This window comes from Mustela erminea, chromosome 10 (assembly GCF_009829155.1).
Source record: "Mustela erminea isolate mMusErm1 chromosome 10, mMusErm1.Pri, whole genome shotgun sequence".
Lineage (NCBI taxonomy): Eukaryota > Metazoa > Chordata > Mammalia > Carnivora > Mustelidae > Mustela > Mustela erminea.
In genome coordinates this window covers 10652481-10668284 of record NC_045623.1, presented here as the reverse complement: position 1 = coordinate 10668284, position 15804 = coordinate 10652481, and the positions used below count along the sequence as shown (strand labels likewise).

Genomic DNA, 15804 nt, shown 5'->3' with positions numbered 1-15804 from the left:
CACTGGGAGAATATCCATTGGTCCATTCTTAGGAAAGCTCGCCCAGCTTGTCCCCTGGCTAAATTTTTAGATCACTGGAATACTAGTGCTTTCCTCCAACTAAATTTACTGGAAGTTCTCCCCAATTCAACTTCCCATGATAACAACAGGAAAGAAAACTAGGGAATCAATAAATTCTGGAGGAAGAGAAACATGGCATTGAATTGCTTTTGACTGGGGAAAGAGTTAACACACTTAGTTCTCCTGCTCAAAGGGAAAACATATTCCTTTATTTGTCTCCAGGGAAAACGATACCCCAGACATTCTTAATAATTCATTATCATTTTATAGTCGTGAATTTATATTTGTATCTAACCTAAATACAGTCGCAAAAAATATAAATCTTAAAAAAAAAAAAAGCTGGTCTTCTTGAAAATATAATAAAAAACAATTGTTTGTAATGTCCTCAGATAATGAACTTCCATGTACCTGACGCCACTACTAATCTTTTCTCCCCCACTGTGTTTACTACTCCAAATCCAATTAACCTTTCTTCAAAGGTCCTGTTTTATAACCTCCTGCTATTTTTAAATAGCTGTTCTCCACTGGTCATGCAGAAAAGGCAAAATGGGCGGTTCCCATGTGTGGGTGTTCAGAAAGCAGAGGAACGCCCCATATTCTCTCTTTCTTGGTATTAGGGGTGTGAGATTCTTAAAGTGCACTTGGACTTAAGCAAGACACATGGACACATGCACTGTGCCGTCACATTGCCGTGCCTCATCTAAATCCTCCCTCTCGCCCTCAACAATTATGCCCAGCTGAGGTTTAGCTTTACACTTAGAACCACTGTGACCCCAGAGTCACTACTATTACTGCTATCTTGTGCTGGCTGCTTCATTCATGAGGTAAGGAAATAATAGTGATGGGAGAAGAGATTTTTCTTTTTCCCAGAGAGATCACCATGGCAGTGACATAAAGAGGCTAGGCTTTTAACCCCAACTAGGAGCCAAAAAGAAAGGTTTGCCTCTTTTGCATCAGTTTCTACAATGAAGCAAAGCTACATTAGATCATTCATGTGAAATCATTCAATTCAGGCCAATACTGCTTTCATGAAACTCTTCCTCAACCCAAGAATGAGGTGTGCAGAATCATTTCATATTTGTTTAAAAATAGTCCAGCTATCATGCACAAAGAAATGAAACTGTACTCTTTTTTTGCAAGACACATTTGTTTCTTCCTGGTATACCTCAGAAAGTCCCACTTACCCAGTTTCTTGGCAAGCTTGGCTTCTTTCTTGGCATCCACCATCACAAAGCCTATATCTTTATGTTCCAGGACCTGGGCCACAAGCTGAAGGAGAAGACAAGCCAGAGGGTGAGCAGACCGAGGGCAGAAAGATGGCAGAAAACATCATGGGATAATATTATGACGTAATAACAAGAGGATTTTCCTCCATATGTTCTGCTAATCTGACCAATTCAAGCAGCATAAAGGGATTCCATGCTATCCCCTCAGCAGAAGGATGGTTTAGCAGAAGGCTGAGAACCAAAGAGAGAAAATGTGAGAATCCTAAGATATAGGATTTGGAAGACTATGTCCACTGTCCCATACCCTCCTCTGCCCTCAAGGTGGATAAACTTTAAATTGGGAAGGTAGGACTCAAACAGGAAGCCAAGAATACTCGGATGACCATGGATACATGACAAGGGGCTCAGAGCCCTTCGCTAGCCACCATTTGAACCTGGAGTCAGGTGGCAGCACAAGAGTTCACAATGTACCCTGTGTGGTCACTTAACCGTGCCCCATCTAAATCCTCCCTCTCGGTCTTGAAAAAACTGAGGAACACCAGAAAAGCTGAGGAAAACAAAGGAGACTGGTGTCCCCAATACCTAAGCACAGTTCTCAACCTTCAACCCCTGGGCTTATGGAGTAGGAATGTGCACTGGGTGTGTCTGGCCGATAGATCCAAGATGGCCCCTGAAGTGTTCCCGCAGCCCACAGAGAGGAAGAACCAGTGGTACACTGGAATGGAACCATCAGCCACAACAGGGAAGAAGATGCAGCAGTGTCCTAGGGGGACAGATGGCTGGGAGCTACTCTGGGTAGACAACAGCACGGATGATGATGTCAAGCGCGGGACTGGCATTGTGTTAACCTCCCTGAAACTCAGTTCTAAGGAAGCAGGGAGGCCCTGACAGACTGAGGTCTAAGTCCTGCCATTTGACTAATGGGGGCTTAAATAGAAACAGTGGAGAAGCTACCAGAAAGATCATGAAATATTAATATCACTTTTCTTTAAACTTTTTTAAAAAGGTAATTGTAAATTACCGTGCACTTCTAAGAAATAATACAGAGATCCCTTGCACATCCTGGTTTCCCCCAAAGTAACATCTTGCAAAACTGCCATACAATATTGCAAACTAGACTTTGGCATTGATATGGTCAAGATACAGAATATTTCCGTAACCACAAGGACCCCTCATGTTATCCCTTTATAGTCCTATCTGCTTGTTCCTGCCCTCATCCCCTTCCTAAAAGATTTCTATAACCTTTTCACTTCAAGAATGTTACATAAGTTGAATCACGAGGTATGTAAACTTTTCGGATTATCTTCTTTAACCACCATATTTCTCTGGAGATTCATTGAGATTTTTGTGTATATCAAAAGGTCATTTATTTTTTAAAGTGCTCCATGGTATGGAGGTACTGCGGTTTGGTCAATTATTCATCCATTGAAGTACATCTGGGTTGTTTAAAGTTTTTGGCTATCATGAAGAAAGCTGCTACAACCATTAATGCACAGGTTTTTTTGTGAAGGTTGGTTTTAATTACTCTAGGAAACATGTTGAGGAGCGTGATTGCTGAGTATAGTAATTGCATGTTTAGTGTTTAAGGAAATTGCCCAACTGTCTAACCAAGTGGCTGTACATTCCCACCAGCAACGTAGTGATGATTGATCTAGTTCTTCTACATCTTTGCGAGCATTTGGGGTTGTTACTATTTTTAATTTTAGCCATTTTAACAGATGTGTAGTGACATTTCATTATGGTTTTAATTTGCATTTCCCTAATGTCTAATGAGGCTGAACATTTTTTCATGTACTTATTTGACATCTATGTCTTCTTTTCCATGAAATTCTTTTTCAGGTCTTTGCCTATACATTAAATGGGTTGCTTTTTGATTGTTGAATTTTGAGAGCTTTTTAATATTAGCCCTTTGTCAGAGATGTGGCTTATGAATATTTCTCCCACTCCATAACTTATCATTTTTATCCTCTTAATAGGGTCTTTCACCTATTTTGATGAAGTCCAATTTATCAGTTTCTCCATTTATAGGTTGGGCCTTTGGTGTTAAGTCTGAGAACTCATTGTCTAGCCCTGTACCCTGAAATTTTCTCCTAATTCTTTCTCTAAAAAATTTTTGTGAAAAAAATTATTTATTTACTTGAGAGAGAGAGAGAGAGAGAGAGCAAGCAGAGGGAAGGGTAAAGAGGGAGAGAGAATCCTGTAGCAGACTCCTCACTGAGCAGGGAGTCTGATACAGGACTCCATTCCAAGACCCTGAGATCATGACCTAAGCTGAAATCAAAAACTGGATGCTTGGGGGTGCATGGGTGGCTCTGATGATTAAATGGCTGCCTTTGGCTCAGGTTGTGACCTCCAGGTCCTGGGATTGAGCCCCATGTCAGCCTCCCAGCTCAGCAGGAAATCTGCTTCTCCCTCTGCTTCTGCCTCTCCCCCTTGCTTGTGCTCTCTTTCTCACTCTCTCCACTTAATAAATAAAATCTTAGAAAAAAAAATTGGATGCTTAACCAACTGAGCCACCCAGGTGCCCCTCTTTTTCTAAAATTTGTATATTTTTAATTTTACTTTTAATTTCATGATCCATTTTGAGCTATATTTAGGTAAAGTGTGAAATTTATGTTGAAGTTCTTTTTTTTTTCTGTTCAGTTAACTATTGTTAAAAAGTCCATCTCTCCTCCATTGAATTGCTTTTGCACCTTTGTGCATATCAGTTGACATAATATGGATCTACTTCTGCTTTCTCCTTTCTGTCTGCCAATATCACATGGTCTTGATAGCAGTAGTTTTAAAATAGACTTTGAAGGTGAGTAGACTGCCTCTTCCCAGACGATTTTTTTTAAATTTAATTTTTATGTAATGTCTACATCCAACATGGGTCTCAAACTCACAACCCCAATATCAAGAGTTGCATGTTTCCCTGACTGAGCCAGTCAGGCACCCCCACATGATTCTTCTTTTTCAAAATTGCTTTAACTAGTTTAGTTTATTTGCATTTCCATATAAAATTTAGAATAATCTTGTCTATAGTTACAAAAAATGTTTCTAGGATCTTCACAGGAATTGCATTGAATCTTTAAATCTGTATGTTAACTTGGGGAGAACTGACATATTTACTCTATTGTCTTTCAGCTCATGAACATAGTATGCCCCTCCATTTAGTTAGATGATCTTTGACTTCTCTCACCAGCAGTATGTAGTCTTTAGCATACAAGTCTTATGCATGTTTTGTTGGGTTTATACCTAACTATTTAAATGTTTTGAGTGATTTTTTAATAGTTTCATATTTTAAATTTTGACGTCCATGTGTTTATGGCCAGTAAATAGATACAGAATTGGTTGATGTATGTTTATCTTGCATCTTGCAACCCTGCTGAACTATTATTAATTCTAAGAGGTTTTTGTTTTGCTTTTGCAGATTCCTTTGGGTTTTCTATGTAGACAATTGTGTCATTTACAAATATGGACATTTTTTACCCCACTCTGTATACCTTTCATTTTTTTGTGTTCACTTACTGCACCGACAAGAACTTACAACATTATATTGAATAAAAGTAGTTAAAAGTGGACATCCATGCCTTGTTCTCATTCTTAGGAATTTGTCTACTTGTCCTTTCAGTTCTATCAGTGTTTGTTGCACACATTTTGCTATTTTGTTCTTTGGTGCACATAACTTTAAGATTTCTTGTTTTCTTGGTGGAGTGACCCTGGATCTATTTGGCTCTACAGTCTGTGCTATAAATCCATCGGCTTCCTCTTCTGTGGTTGCTTCTCTCATTTTCTCTTCATCCCTGTCTCCCTTCACTGTTGCCGGCATCTGTGGCTTCTCCCTTGGATTTCCTTCCTTGTTATAACTTCTTTGAGGACTTTCTGTGCCTATTCATTCTTCCCTTCTTAACCTTCTCACAGGCTCCTCATTCTCTTTCTTTCTCTCTGCTCCTAACCACTTCTGTTCCTTTAAGGCTAAGCATATTGGTCACAGCTCAGAAGCTGCTCTGTGGAGTGCCCTTGGTGACTAGGGGTGGAGGGGCAGGCAACAAAACCACCTGCCCCTCAGGCAGTTTTCTCTCCTTTCTTGGATTTTGACCAAGACTAGGGAAGGCTTAGGATGAAAGACATCATCATCAGTGTTTATGTGATGATTCATCTAAGCTCTCCTGCAATGCTTAAACAGGCCCATCTTTCTGCAAAGTCACTTGGCTTTTGTCTACGGCCTTCAATTTATTAGACAAGGTCATTTCTGAAATGTAGACATAGAAGCCACTCTGCCCTATTTAGTGCTATCAAAACGTTGATGTAAATGTTCCCTTGTCTATCATTCAAAAATAATGATGGTGAGACCTAATGGCTTTGTGATATTAGTAAGTTTCCCTACTCCTGGAGCATGAGCCCCTAGCAGTGGTTCCTAAGCAGCAGCATGCATTTAAATCACTGGCTAAAATGAGGCTTCCTGGGCCTCCGCACCAGAAAGTAGAGAACAGAGCTGGGGTGGGGTTCAGAAATGTATGTTTTTGTAAGCCACACTGCCACACCCATTGATTCTGACACAGCAGATCTCAGGCCACACACCACACTGTGGAAATCACTGCTATAAAAGATTGTCAGTTCATCCAAAAGTGATATGGTTATCATGTTTTTCAACTGTGACCCTCAGGCCCATGCTTGGCTCTGTTGACCCCTCTACCTTAGGCACAGGAGAGAAATGTTAATTACAGTAAGAATATAAGTGATGAACTCTGAGAATTGAACAGAAGTTTTACCCCTGACCTCTCCTAGGCATACACCACCATGTTTTGTTGGGCTTTAGGTCGCTGCAAATGCATGCCTCCCCTAGGCATGGAAAGCATGGCATCTATTACCTTATCCGTGTTTATATGTGACCTTTGAACCCCTATGAGTGAGAGGTGCTGTCTCAAACAAGCTCAGCCCTGTTTCTTGGGTTTCTTGTTTAACTAAGCATAGTCAGCCACTATCCTAAAAACAGATGGACGAACAGAGTTTGTAGTCACAGATGGGCCAGAAACGCATGTTAGCTGAGACCTGTGTACCTCCTCCTTGGCAATCGTAGGTGCAGTCCCTGCAGTGTCCCGTCACTCTGCCCCCCAACCTGATTAGGCCCAAAGCCTGCCCACTTGAGCTCTGTCATCACTCCCGTCAGTCCCAGCAATCACCCCCATGGGCTGAGCCAAGGGTGGCCAGGGCTGGCGGCAACCTAAGAGAAAGCAGTGAGGCTGGATTGGGGGAGAAGGTCTGTGGTGAAAGACTGGGCCCTCCTGGGCTGAGTCCTGACATGACCCAGGCCCCCCAGGACCAAGAATCCCTACCGAGCTGATGGGGCCAGCCAGACTCTCCAACTTGGCTCCATCTTGTCTCCGCCTTTGCTCTGATCTTAAATCTCCAGCTCATATATTCCTTTCTCCACTCTCCTGCAGCCCAGTCTCACTGTGCTCTCTCAGTTGCTGCCAGCCTTGGCACCCCTGGTTGTAAAGCCAGCTCCAGGCTCATCTTTCACTCCAGCCTCCTTTCTGTGAATTCCAAAGCCCATGGCAGGGGCATGGCACTCTGACACTGACTTCGCAGTCATTAGAGTCGTGTATAAGCCTCTTCTGCAGGGTCAACCTTTCCTCTCTAAGGACACCAGGACCCATATTGTGCCTCTGGTCTCTCGTGTAGCAGCTTAGAGACTCAGCATACTTTGATGAATGGATGGACTGGCCCAAGCACTTTCTAAGATCAAGGGATTTTGAACCAAAATAGGAAAAGGCGATTGTCACTAATTATAGTGATTAAGAGTTACAAATATGAGTCAGAGAGAAAAAACAGAGTCAACATGTCTCCTGAATTCTCAAAAAACTGGAATATTCTTTTCTGATGTGATTACAGTTTTCCCCTGTTGACTTATAATCTTTTCCCCACTGTTTTTGTTTGGTTGGTTGGTTACTTCTCAGATGGTCTTATCTATTGCCTTTCCTAGAGAATGGGATTGTCACACACAATGGGGTTGGTACACACAGCCTTGGGTACTGGCGCAATGCTCATTCTTTCCAGAAACATTAGGATTTGCTTTGACCCCAGATGATTATTTTGACTACAAACTAACTTTACAAAAAAAAAAAGTAATACTAGATTATTTGCATAAGTCAGTGTAAATAAGTAGCTATCCATAGTATACCCTTTCTCTCTCTCTTTATATTGCATCGTATAGGTATTTATCACACCATTGTTATCTCTACAATGGCGGAATCAAAGTAGATCTCATCTTTAAATGAATAAATGAATCCCATCTTCAAATAGTTTAGCCCAGTGGTTAATAATACAATGCTTGGTGTCAGAGACCTGGATTCCTGACTAGATCACAAGTGCTGGGACTCTGCTACAAAATATGGACAATAACAATATTTATTTCACAAGGCTGAAGATTAATGAGATAATGCATGTAAAGTTGTTGACACAGTGTGGCAGTCAGTAAGTGCTTAATAAATGTTATTTTTTTTCTTAATATTATGATAGCTGGATAAGATTCTGGACCTAGTGCCAATTCAAAAGAACCAAAGCCAAATGGATTGGAATGGAAAGAAAGCAAAAACTATTCATCCAGGACCTGCTATGATCAAGGTATGTGCTCAATGAAAGTGTGTAAGATACAGAGAGTCAAGAACTCTGTGATTTCATTAAGAAGGAAGCTAATGAAAAATTAACTGGTAGGTACAAAAAGACAAAAGGTAGAAAACAAGGGTTATGGAGAATTAGAGAGAGAGAGAGAGAGTTCGTGGGCAGGGAAGTCAAATCACACAGAGCCTAGTGGGCTGTGATAAGCAGTGTGGATTTACTTTCCATGCACTCAGAATGAAGTCTAAAATCCCTACATGGCCAACATGGCCCTTCATGGTTTGGCCTTCCTGCCTCTCCAACCTCATTTGGGGCCACTCCACTTCTTACTTAATACACTCTTCCTCAGTTCCTCAAACTGTCAAGCTCTTTTCTACCCTGGGAGGCCGTTGCATGGGGTGTCTGTTCAGCAGTACTCCCAAGCCCTAGGCTGGGCACCAGCTGCAGTTGCCTGAAGGGAATGCTTTGTTCTACCCACAGAAAGGCACTGAAGGTGCTCTGCTTCCACATATGCCGTTCTCTCTTTCTAGAAGTCTCTTCCTTCCATTTGTCACCAACTCCAACTATCCTGGAAGTCTACACATAAACATCAGCTTCTCAAGAGACATGCCCTGACTCCTCGTCTGAATCAGGTGCCCTTTGTACTCTTGTCTGAGGCACGCTATAATTTTCCTTTACACCTCTTTCTCAATTTGTAAAGGATGCCTTGACTTATATAATCACTTAGCTATACTTACTTATTTGATAGCTGTAAACAAAGTGTCCTTGTCTGTTTTTCTCCCCCTGCTCTCCCTTTGAGTAACTGACCAGAATGGATCTCAAAAAACATTAATTCCTTGCCTTCAGGACGATCTCTTTTGAATTATAGAATCTAAAAACAAACAAAATAAAAAAACAAAACTGAATTCATAGATACAGAGAACAGATGAGTGGTTGCCAAAGGTGGTGGGGGTTGGGTGAAATGAATGAAGCGGTCAAAAGGTACAAACCTTCAGCTATAAGAAAAGTAAGTTCTGGGCATGTAATATACAGCATAATAGGCATAGTTAATAATACTGTATTGTATTTCTCAAAGTTGCTAAGAAGATAGATCTTAAATATTCTCATCACAAAAAAATTAGTAACTATGTATGGTGATGGATGTGTTAGGTAAAGTTACTGTGGTGGACCATTTCATGATATACATAGGTATCAAATCATTATGTTGTACACTTAAAACTAATAATATGTATGTCAGTTACATTGCAATGAAAATTGTTTCATTGAAGTGGGCCTGGGTGGCTCAGTCAGTTAAGCCTCTGATTCTTCATTTTGGCTCAAGTCATGATCCCAGGGTTGTGAGGTAGAGGCCCAAGCTAGGCGCAGAGCCTGCTTAAGATTCTCTCTTTCTCTCTGCTCCTCCCCTGCCTTTCTCCCTCCTTTATTTAAAAAAAAAAAAATTATAATAAATTTGTTTCATTGAATATTTTCATAAAGTAAAAATAAGATTTTAAAGCCATCTAATGACATTAACTGATAGAAATGTTATATTACTAAATTCACCTGTAAAATGAAGAAGTGATGAACACTGCCATATTTTTGTCCTGTCATTTAAATCCCAAATTCATAGGATGAACATCCAACTCCTGATTACCAAGAAAATCTACTTTTATAGATCCAAAAACCCGTCCTGAAAAGAATTATTACTCTCTTTTGTTTCTGTACACTGAATATATTATGATTTGCTATCCGCATGGCATATGAAGTAGACTATAAATTGTAATTTTAAGGGACTATGTGCCTCTGATAGGAACCATCTTTACAGCATAGTGTGAAAATTTTTAAATTAAGCAATTTCACATGGAAATTGAGGTTTCCAACTTTCCTTGAAAAATCAGAAGAACTGAAACCACATTGCTACCTTGCAGGAAACTAAAAACACAATTAGTTTCTCAAGGAAATGAATGAATGCAAGAGGATACTGCTTGGGAGAGGAGAGGCCCCCTAGACCTTGAATGGCTGAGCCGCACGTGGATAAGCAGAAGCCAGCCCCAAGGGCATCTCAGGAGGACAAGATGGCAGAAGCAGAGGTTTGGAGATGCAGATGTGCAGGGAGGGTATGGAACAGAGAGGTTATCTGAGGTTGCTGAATGGAGTGGTGTATTTAAGGCATACAAGAAAAAGAGGGTAGGGGTGCCTGGGTGGCTCAGTGGGTTAAAGGCTCTGCCTTCGGCTTAGGTTGTGATCCCAGGGTCCTGGGATTGAGCCTCGCATCGGGCTCTCTGCTCAGCAGGGAGCCTGCTTCCTCCTCTCTCTCTACTGCCTGCCTCTCTGCCTACTTGTGATCTCTGTCAAATTAATAAATAAATAAAATCTTTTAAAAAAGAAAAAGAAAAAGAGGGTAAAGGATTTGAATATGAGGAGAGTGGTTCTGAACTGGGGTATTTGGGTAGGAGAACAATACAGCTAACCGGAGTTGGAGGAGGGTCTGTTCTGACCGACAGAAAGGAGAGTGCAAAGGAAGGGTGACCAGCTGAGAGGCTGATGCGTTGTCTGGGAGAGGACGGGTCTCAGACTGAGGCGGTGGCAGGGGATGGAGGTAACGTAGGAAATGATGTTCCAAGTGTAGAGTCAGTCCAACTAGAGCTCTTTCATGGCTTTGGAGAGAGAAGGGAGGGAGACCTCACAAAAAGAGGAGGCGAGATGGTGCCAGGGTCCCCAGCCAGGGAACGAACAGAAGAACGAAACACTGACATCAGCTGGGGCATGCCAGACCCGCAGGCGAAGTTCTCCGTTTCGATTTCGATGCAGTGCGTTCATGGCAATCCAAGTCCTGCCAAGAGCTGGAGGTGTCAACCTGGCACTCGGGGGAGGGGTCTCAAAGACAGAAGTGGAGGGGAGAGGTGGGGGCAGAAGGGCAGGTAGCATCTTCAGGGAGGCCAGGGTGTGAGAAAACCACAGGATGGGAAACTGGCCGTCTCACAGGAGGCAGGAGCAGAAAGAGGAGCGTGCCCTGGAGGCATGGAGGCCTGGGGAAGGAATCAGAAGACAGGGAACACAGTGTGGGGACTCCAAAGTCACAGCAGGGGAGAAGGCGCAGGTGGCCGGATCAGGGATATTGCAGGGAGTCATGGACAGTGGGACCACCACTAGGCCTCTCCTTTCAGGACTGGTAAGTCACTGATGACCTTTCAGAGAGGAGCTGGGCCAGAAGCCAAAGCACTGGGAGTTAAGCATTTGAGTGGGTGGCAAGGACATGTTAGAGCAGGTGTGGATCCCTGGTTCAAGAAGTTTGCCCATGAAAGGCAGGAAAGAGTCATCCAGCCGCAGCAGGGGGCACTTTCCGAGGCCCGTGTGACCGCTCTTGGGAGAGCAGATGCAGACCATCAGGACCCTGTGTTTGACCCTCCAAGTGCAGTCCCTTCATGGCACCCCTTGCCTCCCGGGATGGACTGAGGAAAGCTCCATTGGTGCCACATCTCATGGTCAGAGGGAAGGTGGGGAAGGCATGGGGAGGTTCTGTTAAAGGGAACTGAGAGTGGGGGTTGGGGGGTACTTTCTGCAGGGTCAAGAATCTGAAGAAAATGGAGTACTGAGGAGCCTGGGGAAAAAATGTCACAGGTCTTTGCTCAAAGTGAACGTCCCTGAGGCTGGTCATTAAAAATATCCCGGCTACAATGCTGCTCTTTCCTTGTAAGCCCAAAAGCACCCTGTTTTCACCCACTATCCCTCATACCATCTGGCAACGTGTCAAGCCACTCAGCAGCTGTGTGTCCTCCCTTGAAACTGGAGAGCTGACGTTTATCCCCAGTAATCTCCCGGCACTTTCTGCCACCTGCAGATGAGGCCCAGGCTATGTATAGCTGGGCGTTGGCACGTGATGGCTCCAGGCAGGAGGAAGACGAGGGAGTGGAACAGCTATTTTACGAGATGGAACTAAATATTGGGACTTCCTGAGGCTGGAATGGGTGGCCTCCGAGAGAGCTTTAGGGGAAGAGGGAGGCTGTTGATGGTTTCTCCTGGTGTTCTTAGGCTCCGTCTTTTGTCAATGCCAGGGACGAGACCCAAGAACCAGAGCTGTGTGTTCTTTCCACCTTGCTGAGAAGCAGTGTAACAGCAAGAAAAAGAGCACCCATTGGGTGTTTTCTATGTGCTAGATACTGTTCCAGTCCCTTACACAGGTTATCTTACTGGATCTTCCCAAAACCCACAGAAAGCAGAAGTTTGTAGTTGAGGACATGGAGGCGTAGAAAGGTCAACCAACTTGCCCAAGGCCACACAGCACTTAAGTAACATAGCTGGGTTCCAACCTGACACTGTGGCTCCATTTTCAAAGATGATTTATTCATTTGACAGAGAGAGAGTACGCACAAGCAGGGGGAGCAGCAGAGGGAGAGGGAGAAGCAGGCTTCCTGCGGAGCAAGGAGTCCAAAATGGGGCTTGATCCCAGGACCCTGGGACCATGACCCGAGCTGAAGGCAGATGCCCAACCGACTGAGCCCCCCAGGTGCCCCAAAGCGTGTGCTTCTTTGTGGGGCAATATTGAGGGCTGCTGTTTATGTGTCATGTTCACCTTTTCCCGTGAATTCAGGAGACACTCTCGTTTCCTTCATAAATAAATCGGAAACGTGTGGTCAGACTCGCTTGGGGTCCTGAGCCAAAGTGGCCGTGCGTGTGGGTGTGAAGTAGAGGCAGGGGAGCGTGTGAAGGAGTACCTGGTGGCTGGCCTGGTCCGCCTCCTGCCCAGCACACAGCAGATGGTGAGGAGAGGCCTGCCTGACGTGGGGCAGTGGGCAGCAGGCGGACACTCCTGGAACAGGCTCCGCGGGCACTCAGAAGCGGCTTTGGCTGGCGGGGCCCAGCACACTGCAAGATGGCGCACTGGCCGTCTTCCCACATAGCTGTTCAAACAGAAACAGCTTATCTGGATAAAACTGCATCCAGTTGCTAGCAGAGGGAGCCTCCAAGGCTCTCGGGTACAGACTCAATGCTTTGGAGGGCTGGCTTTCTTGGTGGACGAAGTCACCTTAGATGCTAAGGCCGAGCTGTTAATGATATGAAAATCCTCCAGACCAACCAGAGGTGTCCAAACATTAAAAAAGGGGGCTGCTGTTTTGAAAGAAAAACCATGTGATTCTGAAACATCCTATCCCTGAATTTTTCATCTTACTGCTTCATCTTTTGATAGTTTTTTTAAAGATTTTATTTATGTTTTTGACAGACAGAGAGCACAAGTAGGCAGAGGCAGGCAGAGAGAGAGGAAGGGAAGCAGGCTCCCTCCCGGGATCATGACCTGAGCCGAAGGCAGAGGCTTTAACCCACTGAGCCACCCAGGCGCCCCTTATGATAGTTTGATAGTGGTGACTTTCATGGTATCTCATGTCTCCACTTAAAAAATGTATAGCATTGGTAGAAGGTCTACCTAAGGGATATCATGGCCAGACATCCTGTTTGGAATCAAGTACTGGACTGAGAAAAGAAAGTTCTAATGGTCTAAAAAACTTCTGAATCAACAGTGGGTTTTCCATCTTGTAAAATCTCTATGAATTCTCCAGATAGAATGAGAACTGATCTCTTTCCATCAGTTCAAGCCATGATCTTCTAATCGCACTTCTGTCTTTCACCATCTGCCCCTGGGATGTGCACAGTAAACTCTCATCAATTATTTGGGAGGCACTTGGGCTCTAAGGAGATCTGCAGTTTCAGAGCGGGCATGGGTATACCTTGTCTGAGAGAGCACTGGTTCTAGGGGAGGATTCATTCCCACAGCCAAACCAAAATAAGCCTGACCTCATCTGATTTTACAGAGGGCAGCAGGTGCAAGTTTGGAGGATGCCATTTTTGGGCCGTGAACAGTTGGAAGAAATACCTGAATCCTGTGTGTGTTGCTATTCTCTGCCCACGGTTCCCACATCATTCCATCTGTAGATTTACTTGACTCCGGCAACTTCATTTTGCCTTCCTCTCTTGGGGTTTAGAAATGCAATCATAGGGACATTTGCCAGTGCTAAATAGGTCTGAAGGCAGGGTCAGCCTTGCAGAGCCTAGAGGTTTCTGCCCATGCTGGATATATACTTGGGACTGAATGTCCTGTGGTTTTTTTTTTTTAATCAGTTTTACCCATTTTTCAGTGGGATTAAGCAAGGATGACAAAAACATTCCTGGGTATGACAGGGTCAATCTAATTTTATACTTTTCCACTCAATGCTTCTTTTAATTAATTTAACTTTAAAGAGAGATCAAGGAGAACGATATTTTCCGTATACGCCATCGATTTGCCATTGCTCGCCTTTCCTTCCCTCTCTTTTCCTCCTTCCGTTCGTCCATCATTCATCCATCCCTCCATCCATCCCTCCATCCATCCCTCCATCCATCCCTCCATCCATCCCTCCATCCATCCCTCCATCCATCCCTCCATCCATCCCTCCATCCATCCCTCCATCCATCCCTCCATCCACCCATCCATCCATCCCTCCATCCACCTATCCATCCATCCCTCCATCCACCCATCCATCCATCCCTCCATCCACCCCTCCATCCATCCCTCCATCCATCCCTCCATCCACCCATCCATCCATCCCTCCATCCATCCCTCCATCCATCCCTCCATCCATCCCTCCATCCATCCCTCCATCCACCCATCCATCCATCTCTCCATCCACCCATCCATCCATCCCTCCATCCACCTATCCATCCATCCCTCCATCCATCCCTCCATCCATCCCTCCATCCACCCATCCATCCATCCCTCCATCCATCCCTCCATCCATCCCTCCATCCATCCCTCCATCCACCCATCCATCCATCCCTCCATCCATCCCTCCATCCATCCCTCCATCCACCTATCCATCCATCCCTCCATCCATCCCTCCATCCATCCCTCCATCCACCCATCCATCCATCCCTCCATCCACCCATCCATCCATCCCTCCATCCACCTATCCATCCATCCCTCCATCCATCCCTCCATCCACCCATCCATCCATCCCTCCATCCATCCCTCCATCCATCCCTCCATCCATCCCTCCATCCATCCCTCCATCCACCCATCCATCCATCCCTCCATCCACCTATCCATCCATCCATCCATCCATCCCTCCATCCACCCATCCATCCATCCCTCCATCCACCCATCCATCCATCCCTCCATCCACCCCTCCATCCATCCCTCCATCCATCCCTCCATCCATCCCTCCATCCACCCCTCCATCCATCCTCCATCCATCCCTCCATCCATCCCTCCATCCATCCCTCCATCCACCCATCCATCCATCCCTCCATCCACCCATCCATCCATCCCTCCATCCATCCCTCCATCCATCCCTCCATCCATCCCTCCATCCATCCCTCCATCCACCCCTCCATCCATCCTCCATCCACCCCTCCATCCATCCTCCATCCACCTATCCATCCATCCCTCCATCCATCCCTCCATCCACCCATCCATCCATCCCTCCATCCATCCCTCCATCCATCCCTCCATCCATCCCTCCATCCATCCCTCCATCCACCCATCCATCCATCCCTCCATCCACCTATCCATCCATCCATCCATCCATCCCTCCATCCACCCATCCATCCATCCCTCCATCCACCCATCCATCCATCCCTCCATCCACCCCTCCATCCATCCCTCCATCCATCCCTCCATCCATCCCTCCATCCACCCCTCCATCCATCCTCCATCCATCCCTCCATCCATCCCTCCATCCATCCCTCCATCCACCCATCCATCCATCCCTCCATCCACCTATCCATCCATCCCTCCATCCACCCATCCATCCATCCCTCCATCCACCTATCCATCCATCCATCCATCCCTCCATCCACCCCTCCATCCATCCCTCCATCCACCCCTCCATCCATCCCTCCATCCATCCCTCCATCCATCCCTCCATCCACCCATCCATCCATCCCTCCATCCATCCCTCCATCC

General features: G+C 45.1%; 1 protein-coding gene and 1 long non-coding RNA gene across 2 annotated transcripts in view; one reads left to right on the top strand and one right to left on the bottom strand.

Moving 5' to 3' along the window:
- CASQ2 (calsequestrin 2) overlaps positions 1–15804 on the bottom strand; it is a 62764-nt gene that overhangs the window by 36205 nt on the left and 10755 nt on the right. The window contains exon 2 of the mRNA XM_032302580.1: positions 1245–1329. Coding sequence (XP_032158471.1) covers positions 1245–1329 — 85 coding nt within the window. The remainder of the gene's footprint in view (positions 1–1244; positions 1330–15804) is intronic.
- The window catches only part of LOC116567504, a 38972-nt gene that overhangs the window by 12900 nt on the left and 10268 nt on the right, over positions 1–15804 (top strand). Inside the window, exon 2 of the long non-coding RNA XR_004276235.1 lies at positions 7791–7895. This is a non-coding gene — a long non-coding RNA (uncharacterized LOC116567504). The remainder of the gene's footprint in view (positions 1–7790; positions 7896–15804) is intronic.